This window comes from Chrysoperla carnea, chromosome 3 (genome assembly GCF_905475395.1).
Source record: "Chrysoperla carnea chromosome 3, inChrCarn1.1, whole genome shotgun sequence".
NCBI lineage: Eukaryota > Metazoa > Arthropoda > Insecta > Neuroptera > Chrysopidae > Chrysoperla > Chrysoperla carnea.
The window spans coordinates 86,092,965-86,109,571 of record NC_058339.1 but is presented as its reverse complement, the minus strand read 5'-3'; the positions used below and the strand labels follow the sequence as shown (position 1 = coordinate 86,109,571).

The 16,607-nt window shown below is 29.2% G+C and overlaps 1 protein-coding gene across 10 annotated transcripts in view; it reads right to left on the bottom strand.

Annotated features, from left to right (window-relative positions):
• Window positions 1-16,607, bottom strand: part of LOC123296813 (Ca(2+)/calmodulin-responsive adenylate cyclase) — a 198,526-nt gene that overhangs the window by 123,560 nt on the left and 58,359 nt on the right. For all 10 annotated transcript variants that reach the window (XM_044878468.1, XM_044878477.1, XM_044878471.1 and 7 more), the window contains one exon: window positions 8,351-9,247. In XM_044878468.1, the coding sequence (XP_044734403.1) occupies window positions 8,351-8,953 (603 nt within the window). In that variant the 5' untranslated portion in view covers window positions 8,954-9,247. The remainder of the gene's footprint in view (window positions 1-8,350; window positions 9,248-16,607) is intronic.

Genomic DNA, 16,607 nt, shown 5'->3' with positions numbered 1-16,607 from the left:
TCATAAAATGTCCGAAAAACCCTCAACAAGACCAACAAATTTTGTCTATACAGATAATTATTTTATTCAATAATTTTTTTTAAATATAGGCAATTTTTTTACACAATTATGTTAAAAAGATGCTAAAAATATAATTTTATTTATAAAGAAACATATATAAGATGTAATAGGAGCTCTATAGAATCTATGCAAAGAAAATGATATAAATATTTAGTTTAGGATGTATGAGCATGACAACAATGTTTGATTTAAAGGCTCAAAATTTGTTTGTAGGTAGTCTTTTACTCAAAGAATATGTGGTTAAAATTTCAGCTTAGGTATCCGTGCAAATTTTTAAGAAAAAAGTCATTAAAAATCGATATAAAATACATTGGCTCTTATGGAGGAATCTCAAAAAACGACATAATTTGGAAGTTTTTGATAATTTCCATTTGGAATGAATGAAAACAAATTTAAAAAAAACTTTTTAATAGAAAGTAAACATATTAGCAATGAATTAGAAAAGAAAAAAACTAAGTGTCACCGTCCATATAAGGGATGTAAGAGCAGGGTAGATTAAAGGCTGAAATTATTTTTATCTTATTTTCAACTTTGATGATGAATTTTGTTATAACTTTATGAATGTAGACGAAAAATAAGAATAAAATTTTTCGATATGTGTCTTGGTTTTCGAAATATCGAAAGCTAAATAATTAAACCAAATTTTCAATTTTCGATATTTTGAAAATTAAGCCAGATATCGAAAAATTTTATTCTTACTTTTCGTCTTATATCGTCAAGTAATAATATAAATTTATCATCAAAATTGAAAATATCTATTTTCAAATTTGTGCCCCCACTACCATGCTCATACATCCTTAAAGTATTACCTATATTTTATTTACATGTCATAAAAACCCTATACAAGACCTACAAATTTTGTATAAACAGATAATTAATTTAACCACAAAGTTTTTTAATATAGGCAATTTTTGTAGACAAATTAGGCTGTGAGAGTACGGCTGCCGAAAAACCTTTTAAGTAGAAACCTACAATTTTACGTTCAGAAACTCGTTTCAGAATTTAAAGAAGATGAAACTATATACATTAATAAACAATTACCAATTTGCTTCAAGTAGCTAAGAATAGAATAAATTCAATTTACAAAACTGTTTCATTTAAAAACAAAAGGCATTTAATAATTAAAACATTAATTAAAAAACTTTGTTATTAAACACGAGTGAATAATTTATTTAACAATTATATTAATTTAAAAAAAAGCAATAACATATTTATGCAGGTTACATAATACATTTGCGGAAAAGTTGGAAAAACATACAACATATGTACAATGGAAAAAAAAGTCAATTGTGAAGGATAATTTTTTTAAATATCCTACAACCAAATAATTGAAAATATTTCCGCTGGGATTCTGCTATTAACAACTCTTTACTTCTATAATATACAAATGAATCGCTGAATGTGTTGCTAAGCGCAAATCTGAAGAGCAGCTGAACCGATTTCGCTAATTCTTTTTTTATGATATTCCTTGAAGTACGAGAATGGTTCTTACAGAGGGAAAAATTTAAAAAATTTCCTGAAAAAGTCTAGAAACAACACTTTTCTATAATTCCATACAGAAGATTCGTAATAAAAATTAAAAGTCAATTTGAAGTTTAATACCATACCATAAAGTTTAAGTGTTAGTAGAGGCGTTCCAGGAAAGCAAAACAATTGAATGACGTTAGTATCGTATAAATATTAATGTCAATATTTATCAACTAGCTTGATATTCGCCCGCTTCACTGGGCATAAAGGTAAAAACCACCACTTTATAGCTTCCGCCTCTCTTGATCTCACCTATCCCTCTTCCATAACAATTGAAGGGAGTGTTTTACGAAGCTAAAAGATATAAACAGTTTTCAATTTTTTAAATTGTAAAATAGTCATAATTAATTAAGTATAACAGAAAAGGTGGCCATGCATGTGACATTTACTGTTGGAAATTTTTACAGAAATCATTAATTTATGGCCCAAAACGATCTAAAATCTATATCTTTATAATTTATAGCTCATGTTTTATTCTGATGTATGATCTATATTGCTGTACAGTTTCATTTCAGTTCTATTCGCTAGTTTTTGCGTGAAAGTGTCAAAACAAACACACAAACAAACATCCTTACTTTCACTTTTATAATATATAGGGATAGGGATATTTATACTATTGTAACATTACTCAAAAACAAATTGTCAAGTATATGGTAAAGTGTAAATTGTCTGTGCTAAAATGTCAATTGAAATGTAAACGTCTCTTTGCTGTGCATTTATAATATTACTAAATCTAAAAACTATAATTTTTTTTTAAATGTGGTCTGTGTTTGTGACTTACTAAATATGCCTCCTATAAGGCGGCGGAAAAATGTAATTGTTGACATATTAACTTTCTTTTATCTTTTTTTATCTTACTAGCTGACTCAGTGTCCCGCATAGTAGAATAAGTATTTAAAAAATAATAAAGAATCGACTGTTAGGCGGTGTAAAGTTCGCCGGGTCAGCTAGTTTTTAAATATAAGTCGATTTTTCGCAGATACTACAAACACAAAGTTTATCATGTCAATAGAAAAAATCGGGAGCAACATAGCTCTAACATTAAGGTCAAATTTTCCCTTCATTCGATTGCTTCCTTATTATTAAATGTTTATATTGAAAAAGAGATTTAGATTTTTCAAATTGAACTCGACATAAAAGACGAAGACGACATGAAATATCGACATAAACGACGAAGAAGAGACATTACCACTCCCTTAACATTAGATAAATTTACATACAAATGTGGTGATTCTCAGAAACCGCGAGAAAGACATGAGATTTCAATGATGCCTTATAAAGATTCGCAAAGCCTTAGAGTCCCCGTGTTATAAAACGGATTTATAACACGTCTCCACCTCTTAATGCTGACCTTACAGTGCGTAAGTCTATATTTTTGGACAAAATGTAACTAAAAATGATAAATAAACTAAAACTTTATTTTTCCGATAATTACAGAAAACACCATGAGTGTATTTGATTAAAAATTAAACATGAGTAAACAACTATAATGTAAACAGCAATGTTTTTATCTACAGGTTGATATAAATAAAATAAAAGTTTTCAAAAAATCAAAAGTATATAATATTTCACCCTTTCACTGTACTTTTCTCGTGACCGTTTTGCTTTTACCAGTGATTCAATATTATAGGAAATTAGGTGGAAATAAAATTTTTATACTATGTAGTATATATGAAATATATCAAGGTATACAAAGTTTAGTCCCAAGTTTGTAACGCGTAAAAATATGGATGCTACGAGCAAAATTTTGGTATACGTGTTTAAAAATCAATTTCCGGTTGTCCGTCTGTCTGTCTTTTTGTCGCCACGATAACTCAAAAACGAAAATAGATATCAAACTGAAGTCTTTATGGCGCGCTCAGGACCTAAAAAGGGAGATTGAGGTTGATCATCAGTGAGCAACAGAGGTCAATTGAGTTTTGGGTTGAACCCACCTTGTAAACCGTTAGAGGTAAAACAAAAATGTAAAAAATGTTCCCCACAGAAAAATTAACAACTTTTGATTGAAACATTTTTTTGTAACCATCCTACTCCTCCCGTGATTGCACAAATTACGTTAGAAAATTGTAGTGTATGGGAATATCAGTTATGTGTGTGACACCACAGTGTAATATATATACACGACTGTGGCTATCTAAGAGTGACTATCTTTCTTTACTTACATGAAGTTAAACAGAATACAAGCAAAATAGCAAAAATCATTCTTACGTAATAAATGAGTGGTCCCTAAGAAGAGACAAACCTGTTACTAAATTTTCTTAAAGCTTATTTATTTGAAATTTTGTAAACGACTGCAAAGAAAGTTATGTAATATATTTTTTTTATTGTAAACATTATGCATAATATAATAAGGGCTAGATAGTCCATTTAAGGATGTATGAGCATGGTAGTGGGGGCACAAATTTAAAAATAGATATTTTCAATTTTGATGATAAATTTATTACTTGACGATATAAGACGAAAAGTAAGAATAAAATTTTTCGATATCTGGCTTAATTTTCAAAATATCGAAAATTGAAAATATTGTTTAATTATTTAGTTTTCGATATTTTGAAAACCAAGACACATATCGAAAAATTTTATTCTTTATTTTCGTCTACATTCATGAAGTCATAACTAATTTCAACCCTTAATCTACCCTGCTCTTACATCCCTTATATGGACGGTGACACTCAGTTTTTTTCTTTTCTAATTCATTGCTAATATGTTTACTTTCTATTAAAAAGTTTTTTTTAAATTTGTTTTCATTCATTCCAAATGAAAATTATCAAAAACTTCCAAAATATGTCTTTTTTGAGATTCCTCCATAAGAGCCAATGTATTTTATATCGATTTGTAATGACTTTTTTCTTAAAAATTTGCACGGATACCTAAGCTGAAATTTTAACCACATATTCTTTGAGTAAAAGACTACCTACAAACAAATTTTGAGCCTTTAAATCAAACATTGTTGTCATGCTCATACACCCTTAAGTAATTTAAATAATTATTTAATAAAATTTTCTATGAATCAATTTTCATTGCCATACAACGGGCAGAAAAAATTAAATTCGCCTTTGCTTGTTAAGATTTTTAAAAATCGCTGACTTTGAATGCGGTGCCGAAAATGGGGAAAAATAAATGGCCGCTACAAATGATGTGTTTGTTGCCATAAAAATTGCAGATAAAAGCTTCTAATTTATTGTTTTCTTACAATAAATTTAGGGTTAAATAACTTTAAAAAATATTTTTATCCAACACCCAATGTTATTATTATTTAACATTAATTTGCACACAAAGTATCATGTTAACAGAACCGGTGAGGTGGAATAACTACAGGTAGTTTGGGAGGGGTTACAAAGTGTAGATAAACTTCACTTACAACGTAATTTATGTTAAATAACAAAAACAATTATATTATACAGGCTGATGCTCCCTATAATAAATAAATTTTTAGTGAATTCGTTTTTTATGCGTTCTAAATTAAAATCTTTTAGCTGTTACAAGTCAATCAACTACCAAATTCAAATGCTTGGCTCAATTGAAATGTTTATTCAAAAATACTTCCAACAAGTGAATTTAACATAATTTAAAAAACCTTCGACAAATTTTTGGGCACGAAACCCTTAACTCCCACTTGAAACATATCTAAGAACAATTTCCATTAAATTACCTTTTCCTTAGAGCCTTGAAACTGAACCGAACTGAATCGATTTTGAGGACCATGGCCTAGGTTTAGTTGTTCCGGGTACGGAACCATAAGTTTGTACTTGAATCACAGCTAAGAACACTCTCCATTAAATTACCTTTCAAACGAACTAAAAATCAGAATCAGTTCATCCGTTTAAGGGCTACGATGCCACAGGCAGAGAGACTTACACAAATAGTGGTCAAACTTATAACACCCCTTTTTGGTTCGGGGGGTTAAAAAATACTAACTAAAATCGTACCTTTTGAGTCAAATGCAGAAAATTATTTCAAAAAAAGACAAAAGTTAAAAACTACATAAAAAAAAAAGAAAATAATTGAAAAAAAAACCCGACTGCGTTAAAGAAAACTGCATTTGATAGTCGCCACATTAAATTTACATTATTGCCATGCCTTACTGACACTTGCAAGATTAAGAAAAATCCATTTACGTAAACATAAAAGGCAGCATACATATGTATATAAACATACATACATAGGCTGATAAACATTGTCACTCCTTGCGTTGGGCAGTCGGTTAATAACTTTGTAATGGCAAATAAAGAGGACATGGAAGTCGATTATTTTTAATCATGCATTTCGTTGATATTTTATGAGCAATGAATTTTCTATTCAGGAAAATGCTGCAGTTAAGTAAAGTCTATATAAAAACAAAAAATTTAAAACTCAACATAATTACCTTTATAATATGTTGTATAGGTTAGATTGAAGTTTATCGATTTAGAAATGTATTTTTTCAAACTACTCCTTATTTACATTACATTATAGGTAAAGCTTAGGCTAGAAACTAAAATTTTACGATTTAAAAAGAATTGTTATAATTATCATTAACTATGTGTGTGTGACCCTGTACTGCATGTGTATAATATACATGCACAATATCTATTTAACATTAAAGTATCATATTAATTGACTTGCAATTTATTGATTAACCAATAATTGATAGTTGAACCGGTTATAATAGCATACACACGCGTATATGTTATACATATCTACTATGTACCTATATGTTCTATTGATAACAACATGATGGATTATTGAAACTATTTGAAAAGTAATTTTATTCTTCAATAGTTTTATCAAAACATTAGGCCATTAGTTTTGGTACAAGAGCTGGCAACTTTTTTGAGAATTTATTTTTAAGTTCGCTGAATTTTTGACAATTCTTTCTTTAGCATGTGTGTTATTGAACGCGGAATGTCTACGACTAAAGAAGCTAAATTAATATCTAGCAAATTAAAAATACATTTTTAAATAATAAAACCAAATCTTTTATTTGGTTCACCTGATCGCCAGTGGCGATTTTAGCTGCGGCAAATCTGAGCCTCGCGCTATATAACGGCCTCTTCTAGAGGTGAGTAATTTAAATGATCTAGAGTATTCAAAATAACGTGAAAACAAGTGCTGAAAGATTGCTCTAAAAATTAAAATTGATCAAAAACTATTTGAAATCAAATATGGCTCAAGATATTTCTCGTACTAATGATTTCGTTGCTGTCATCGACACGTTTGCAAACAAAACAAAAAGTCCGCATGGTTAACTTTTATGTTTAGGCTTTGCAAAAAGTGTACGGCTTAGGTCGTCGCGTAGGCTAATGCCACTGCTGCTGATTAAGCTGAAATTTTGCAGGCATATAAACATCGTATGAAAATGCATTTTTATAATATGGCATTGCCTAGCTCTTACACCAGTTTTTATACCAAAAAATTTATTGGAATGAAATACTATTTCCGAAGATTATTAATAATATTTTTGCATGAAATTTTCCACAAAAAAAAAGAAATAGTTATACAATTTGGTAATGACCTACTTATTTTAATGTAAACTGGCAGCTTTGACAGTAGGAGAAGCCAAAACACTACATAAATATTTTGACAACATTTAAATTGTTTGTTGAAAAAAAATTATGATTATTTATAAACATTTGGCTTTTCATGAATGAGTAATTTTTCATATCTGTTTCAACACACCAACCAAAGCAGCCAACGACAAATTCTAATTTATATGAAATCGTTTTTTCATATGCCACTATTATCCAAAATAATTAACTCAAAAGAATTTTTGAGTCTAAGTGATCCAAAACTCGGAATATTTTTGAGATGCACAATCTATTTTTCACTAATAAACTGAGGCCTATAAAATTTTTGCAACCAAAACTTTAAATAAAGAAAGATGTATGTTTATATTTGTAGATTACTGCTCCAAAACGCCCGCCTGACATTCTTGGCTCGGAAAAAGAAAAATCATGCCATCACCCTTATCAAAACATAAGTCGCAGAAACAATGCAACGAAGCTCGAAAACGGATTTGAAGGCGTTTTCGACATTTGATTCATTAGAGCGTCAGAAAATTTTGTGATTTAGATTGATTTATAAGAAATTAAAAATATGCAATTTGCATAAATAATAAGTCATCCTCAAACTTGAATAAAACATTACTTAGATACTTATCTTTAATATAATAAAAGGCTAACTGTTCTAAGTTTATTTGTATATTTAACTATACTACCTTAACTTAAAATACCTTTCAAAACTAAATACATTCATCATAAATTGAATTCAAAATCAGTTGGTTTCCACCAAATCCAAGTTTATTTCTCCGAAAAAATTGTTTCGAACAAAAGTATACTGTAACTTTTAAAACGTATATTGAAAATGATTTGGTAATATTTTTCGATAACTCTGTAGGTACATTGTTCAATAATTTTATGAAAATTAAATAAATTGATTTAAATTTTATGATGAAATTTATAATGATTAATTATTTTTAATTCGATTAAATTTGTCGTTTTATATAAGGATAATTTAATTACAAGTATAAGATTAATTATGGAAATTGAAATAAACATTATTAGTTTTTACTAATTTTCTTCCTTTTAAAGTAGTTGTATTACATACATATTTGGAGAAGATTTTTTTTCGGACATAGAGGTTAAAACTGAACCGAAACCTTCTTAAAATTTAACAACTTAGTTTCTCAAAGAAGAAACATATATGGCTCGAAAAAGTTTTGTTCTCAAATGTTGAGAAATGTCGTATAAAAATAATAAAATTGAAAATAAAAAATACTACTAACCTGTTGCCATGTCAGATACGGGAACTCCTGTGCAAAAATCGATGCCACTGCCATATGAACAATTGGTAAAATACATCCAAACACTGCCGCAACCCATGTTTTTAACGGCATCATTGCATACGCTAAAAATACCACAAACACAACTTGCCAAACACCTTCCGCTATGACACGCCGCGTTTCCAATCGCACCGGATTTACGTAACCTCCACCGGGATCATCGGTTGGTATTTCACCCAATGGTAATGCCACAGCCGAAAATGTTGCACAGAAGAAAAGTATCGCATAACATACCCACAACAAGTACGCATCTTGCATTAATCGCGTATTAATGAATGCTAACAGTAATGCAAATAACAGACAATGTACAGCATGGTAAACATTTTGAGCTGTTGGGGCTTGAGCGTATGCAAAACTTAAATTTGCTAGGATTGCTGTTAGAATTACAAATAATGCAACAACACTTGCAACACTTGAATGTTGGAGTTTGAAAATGTATCGTTGATAAAGTAATTCCAATTCATCGTTTTCGAATCGATGACGATTTAATAATCGTGCCCAAGCCACTCGACGATGTGAGTTCATTGCTTTTACACTATGATCCATTGTTGAATTTGTTGTTGATTGTGATTTCTTCTCAAAATTTTATATTTTCATTATTGTTAAACAACAATAGTACATTTATTAGTATTGATTTTCGCCGTTTATTATTGTTCTTCTTGTAATTTGTTTCATTATTATTAATTAAATTCATAATGAATTTTGATTGAGTATTGTGTATTTTCCAATGATAAACAAACCCTTTTGCATTTAATATTTAACAATGTGGGTGTTTCGTTCTATCCGTTGATTGGTGATGAATTAACACAAAATGAATTCCAATTTATTTTGTTGTGTTATCTGTAACAAAAGAAAGAGATTTTTCTTTAAATGTGTTCTTTATATTTTCATTTTAATTAAAAGTAATTGTAAGAAGAGAAAATTTATGAAAATTGAAAACATTATAATTAAGATGGTTTTTTTTTTGCAACTTTAATTGTGATAAATGTTTAGTCACACGTTGGTGATAAACTTTTGAGTTCCTCACACGCGAATGTCGTACAAGGACAGAAAAGTAAAAAATAATATTTTTTGCAGAATTTTAGGGTATGAGTAGAAAAAGTGTTTGAAAAAAATATGGTTGTGAGCTTAGATGTCAATAACCATAAATATTTTGAATGAGTATTTACATTAAGAGATTTTCCAGGCGTAATGTGTTTACATAAAAGACTTTTTATACCTCAACGAGCAAGTCAGATACAAAATTTGTAATCAAGCAAGTGTCCACACGTAAAGAAACTTGTATTGGACCGAGTATTCACTTAATGTGAACAAGACATCAACCTGAATACTTATTCTCAAATGTGTATGAGTCTCGAGCTAATGAAAGTTACTCTCAGCCGCTAGAAGAGGTTAAATTAAAATTTTTTATCTGATCCCCTAACTGAGTGTTATTGAATACCAAATGAATCTATAACCAAGCGACCGGCGACCGATCAGTTTAGAGAAGAACTATAAATAGATCTAGTGACGTAAATGGTGACTTGAACGGTAATCTACCCACTGGTGATCACCTTAATATGCTTAAACTAAGACACCGTCACACTTGTCCAAGAGTTTGATCACTTCAGAGTTTGGATGCTGCTCAATGCCTGCCAGGTATCTATCACTGAAACGCGCAATTTCTTCACGAACTGTGGTCACTTCGAGACTTCGATGAATATCGTCATTACGCACATACCACGGGGAATCACTAGTTGTTCGCAACACTTGTGATTAAAATCTTTGAAGGTTTTCGATATTACTATTGCTAGCAGTTCCCCATAGCTGAATGCCATAGATCCACACAGGTTTAAGTATTGTTTTATACACTAACACTTTATTGAGCAAGTATTAATTAGAAAATTTCAAGTTTAGCGGTTTTCTTTTCAACTAGATGTGTTTACGCCAAGTAAGTCTTCTATCAAGGTGTATACCCAGATATTTGACTTCATTTGACTGTGGAAAACTGACACCGTTCATTATCACAGCTGGACACGTTTCTCAAAGTGAACGTTACTTAAACGGATGTCATCTCGTTAACTTAAATACGTCACTTTTCTGCAGTTTTTGAGAAACTTTCCATAAATTAAACACATACCTTTAAAATTTTTCGAATTTTCAAATAAAAAACCTTCACTTATCGTTCACTTTAATGGTTCATCTGACTTCGTGCTACCATTACAGACTTCAAAGTTTCACGATAAGAGATTTCGGCTTAAAGAAACGTAAAAATATACTGATCACGCTACCTTTTACTGACATTTAATTATTTCCAATTTTTAATTATTTTTCTAAGTAGATTTATATGGATTCTGTTTTTTTTTTCTTTATGAACAAAAAATAATTAACAAATATTATTTCTTTGCTAAAAGACGAAGAAAAAAATGCTTTTTATTTATTTTAAAAATATATATATATTCATCAATTTATATAAAATGTTTATATTTCAGGATAAAAATTAATCTATAAAATAAATAAGCAGAATTATATTTGTATACAGGTTTGAATATTTATTTATAATTTAGAAACTCTACAAAATATTTCGTGGATGTTTTTGGAGTGGAGGATTTTTATAACCTATATACATATAACATATCAGAGTGAGAGTATATTTTAAAAGTCTAGTCAGCTAAAAAAACTTAAAATTATTGGTGCTACAAATAAAATTTTAGTATGGATTTTCATAAAATCAACTAATTATTCCATTTCCACGATAACTCAAAAACAAAAAGAAATATCGAGCTGAAATTTGTATAGCGTGTTCAGAACTCAACAAGTTTGAGTCTTGATTCAGTAGTATCCACCTAGTAAATCCTAGAGATCCAAAAGATGTTTCCATTTTCTCAAAAATATACAAGGTAGAAGGTTGAAAATTGTAGGTCAAATAGTTAGTCTATTGATTCTTATTTCACACCAAACCTACCGGTATTACTGTAGGAAATGAAACATTTGACCCAAGAATTCTCTCCTCGTCGGTAGATTTTTATGGCAGCTGGTGGAAAATGTTTGTTTGAGTGTTCTGAAAAATGTCATATAGGTGAGTACTTGTGCTTTTTTGATTTACACCCATGCGGCGGGGCAGACCTCAGACCTCAACCAGGAAATGTAAAACGGGAAATAATTAGGAGCTTCGAGATATTCTCGAAAGTTTCATCTAAACACGTCCAAAACAATAAAGTGGCTGAAGACATTATGAACACTCAGTTTTAGTGACGACAGTGAACATTTCACAAATACTTTCAAAAAGAAAAATAGTAAGTTAGATTAATAGAAAAAGCCAATATGGATGTATGTTTTATAACTTTAGGAATAATCTTTTGGAATATAGAAGATTTGGCATATCCAAATAACCAGAAAAATTTAAAACAACAAAGCAATGAAATTTCGACAAAACAAATGACGTTAACATTAAACATTTCGTGTACGTTAAAAACATTTTGTTTGTAAATTGATTATCATTGAAAAGAGAATAATTTATTCATTTCATTTAAAAATGTTTTAATATGTAAACTACAAAATATATAAACTGCGCAAATGATCAAATGACTTACACAAAAGTTTATTTTTCTTAGTAAAAAAAAAAACACGGCCTTTAAGTAAACGTGATTGAAGTCAACTTATAGCGTAGTTCCAAATCAGCTTAGATTCAATTTTACAAGTTTTTTTCCTTTCAAATTTTAATTCAAATTTGAAATGAAAATTATCAATATTGACAATTTTTAATTTTAATTTTATAAAATTTAAGTGTATTATAAAAAAAATCGATTTTTTGAACTCTATAACGTCATCATAATCTAAAAAATTGAATTTTTCTATATCAAATTAAAATTATATCCAATTTGAATAAACCAAGTATGAAATTATACTAAATTTGGCTCATATTTTTCAAATTTGTGGTCAAATTTAGCCTACAGATAAAAGTTTTGAAGATGATGGAGTCTTGGTAACCATATTTCGCAAAAAGGGTTAGCTATAAAAAATCAAAAATGAAAAATTTTAAACAAAATTAGTAGGATTTAAAAAGAATTATGAATATTGATAATTTTAATTCGGCTTATCGTAATTTATATTTGAAAAAAAAAAAAACAAATATTTGGTAAAAAAAACTGAGTTAAAAAGTAAAATAGGCGTGCCATAAAAAGAAATTGGCGTACAGTCGATCGACGATCAAATTTTTCTATTCAATTTTTAGATAACTGAAGTTTTTGTTTTTCTTACTCAATTACAACAGTTTATTATTACCGTTTATTAATAACATATTAATAAACAAAAAAGTATAAAAAATGTACATAATATTTTTGTTTTAAATTTTGTATATTTTTTTATGACAATAACACATTTAAAGATAAATGAACAGAATATATTTTTATAATGTTCTGTGTTGTTATCAAAATAATATTTTTTTAAATTGTATTTTGGTGGCTGCCACTTATTTTTGTTTTGTTGGTACACCTTTACACACAAAAACTGATCTAGTAGACGGTGGGAGAGAACGAGTGTTTTGTTAATAGACTCGTTATAGGATAAACTCAGCAGCAATGATTTTGTCAATCGCAGAAGTACGTTAATGATGAATTATCACAAGTATATCGTACTCAATCACAGATTATAGTTGTAAACAAGCAACTCCCTGAAATTTTTTTACTATTTTAGTTCTATGAAGGTGCTTTAAATAAATAAACAATACATCTTACAAAATTCGTTAGCATGTTGTTAAAATACGTTAAGTTTCTTTTTTGATAACTCTCAATTTATTGCGTTTGTAAACATTTTGTGGACCATTTGTGTAGTGACTTTATTTAAGTGTTTACGTCGTTTTCATTGTGCCACTGTTCATTTACTAATTAGTGTAATTAAGTTTAAGTCGTTTTAGGTCTGTTTATATTATTTTCTGTTTTTTTTATGGTATGTACAGAGTTTATTTTAGTGTTTAGGTCTTCTAAATACTGTTGATTACCTTTTGGTCGTGTTTATTTGTGATTATTATTGACTATTAACGAACTAAAGTGGTTAGAGATTGCATTTAACTAACATCAAACTAATAAATAATTGTTAATAATAATGTTAATATTAAAATAATAAATGCTATTTTTTTCAAATATTGCAATAAATCATTATTTTATTAATACTTGTTATTTTATTTAAAAAACTTCAATTTATTTTATTAGAAGACCAATAAATAAATAAAAAAATTTACAAAATGAAAAACTGAATAGAAATAATTCAAATAGTACCTAATTCCCGCCTTTTTTTTAAATAGTTCACTGTAAGTGCCTTACTCCAGGGGGATTTTTGGACAACATTTCATGTTCAGTAGAGTTTCCTATCTATTTATGTAATAAATTATAATCTGTGTACTCAACATTATCTGCGCCTCTAAAATGTGAAAATAAACAGTAGCTTGAAGTGTGGTAATGAATTAATTATCCCGAGCATACAGAGTGAGAGGAGTAGTTTTTTCCTCACGAGCGTCGATAAAAGTTTATTTTAAGACGCCTAGATCAAAGATATTTTCCCTACTTTCCAAATATTTATGAAACATTCAGTATACCTACACATGTGAAGAGGAATGATGGTTACCATACACATAAATATAGGATGGTGGTTCCTCTCTCAGGATATGTAAATATGTGTAATATTATTTATCATTGTTATTATCAGCTGTGTATGGCATGTTTGCACATACATACCATGAACATACGAACATTACATACATACGTACACATATACATTGTTCTTGTACCTACACAACAGTACGGGAAGGTTTAGTACCTAGAATCAAATTTTACATTAATGAATTAGGTGGGCTGATAAGTTCGGTAGGCGGTCGTCCTATTAGGTTGTGATATATATCATTTTGAGTGAAGCAAATTGCTGTTTCATCAAGACAATACACCGTGCCACAAAGCAATCAAAACGATAGCAAAATTGCATGAATTGAGCTTCGAATTGCTTCCGCATCCACCATATTCTCCAAATCTAACCCCAAGCGACTTTTGCCTGTTTTAAGACAAGAAAATCGCTGGAAAGAGATTTAGCGCCAATGAATAGGTAATCGCAGAAAACTCAAACCTATTTTGAGGCCAGATAAATCGTACTATAAAAAAAAAAAGATCGCTATAATGGCTGTATCGCCCTCGAAGGTAATTGTGTTGAACAATAAAAGCGAACTTTACCAAAAAATGTGTTTTACCATGTTAGCCTACGAATTTTCAAGCTCAACTGTTATTTTTTAAAGCCATGCATTTGAACATCAATGAAAATTGTTTCTATTTACGGTTTTTTCTCAACACTATACATTTTTTACCCGACTGTCAAGGTCTGGTAATGGTTTTCACGCGTATCTCGTACGTATGTTTGTATGCATATTTGTTTGTAATTTCTTTCTAAAAGTAAAAATCTTGTATCTTCCAAGCAGCTGGATGAATTTCCACAATTAAAATATCGTTATATTCGTTTTAAAAATTCAACTTTTTTTAAACACTGACAAAAACAAGCCGGCGGATTTTTGGTGCGAAATAGTAGTGTACGTTAATAAAATAAAATTAACCATTGTTATCGATTAGGTTACCAAAATAAAGGAAATTAAATAGGGTATATTATTTTTATGCGAGAACTGTTGTTTTTTAAGAAAATTCATGGAGTGTGACGAGTTTACATAAAAATGTAAAACTAGACTTGATATCATGACAAAATTTGAAAGTGAAATTTAAAATTAATAAAAAACCAAGAAGTTATAAGCAATCAAAAATTCAAGGGTTGCTCATCTCCTTCAAAATTTTATATGTATAATCTGTATGACGATATCCACGTATGACGTCACTAGTGGGTATCTTCCTCTTTGTTTAATTAGGAATTTCCCGATCCTCTATTCTTTGTTCAAATTTCTTGCATACATTTTTTGCAAATGTACCCTAAGTACTACATCTTACCCAACAAGTTTTACAAATAGGTGGGTGTATATTATTATATTATATTAAAATATTATATTTTATTTCCCAATGGTAGTAACTATCATTAGTTTATTTGATATCAGGCAGGCAGGACAGACAGGTTTACATTATTATAATCATCTTCCCACTAGAGTAGTTCAGTATCCCAATTAGGAAAAAAACTATTTTGAGGTACACACTCCGTGACCATGGAGGATGCGTTCAAAATGTTATCAAAAATAAAAGTAAAAACAAGTTGCACAAAAGTTTGCCCCGGAACGTACTAGTTTGGCGGGTTTTTTGAAAAATTCACGTTCCGTTTCCGAGGAAAAAATTAGTCAATTTCAAAAATTCAATTGCTTATAACTAAAGAACGGATAAAGATACAAGGGTAAAATAAAAAAACATTCTAAGAAATCGATATTCAACGGATGGGCCAATTTCATTACAACTTTTGAATTAAAATTATGCACAAAACTGAAATGGTAGTTAAAACTATCCCTATTTCCTCAAGCTGTATAAGATCAGATAATAAAATGGGAGCGCTTGGAAAAATTAAAGATACTAATGACCATATTATTAAATTTAATTAGTAAAGTCGTATTCTTTTGTTTGAAATCCTTCTAATCGGAAATATCCTTATTACTATTTTACGAAAATTCACCCATTTTGACACAAATAGTTTGTTAAAATTTGTTTTTTTTTAACAAAGAAACATGATTAGTACAGGCAAGCTTCAATAATTTATTAAACATACAAAGTACCAATAATTTTACAACCCAATAAAACATTTAACGGATTAATTTGTAAAATTATTATTAATGAAATATTTAATGTAATTAAAAATTTTATATTTTAATTACATAATTGTTAATTAAAATGTATGATAAATAATTTCTACAAAAATAGTAATTCATTGCGATAAAAATTATTCAACAATTTGATTATAAATAAATTTAAAAATAATAGCCGGCGCCAGCGATTTTATCAGTTGCCAGCGTACATTTCTACACAAAAAATATATTGAAATACAGTATATATCTTCGTTCACCTAATAAATTACGCTGATGTTGATGGAAGGTAATACTTGAAAATAGTTTGTGATTAATGGCGGCGAGGGAGACACTTACTTGAATATTTACATACTAACTTGAATTTATGAATGTGGGCCTGTTTATAGCATCATTTTGGACAAATAGAATAATAATCGACCAATAAGCCATAGCACTAACAGACAGGTTAAGTAT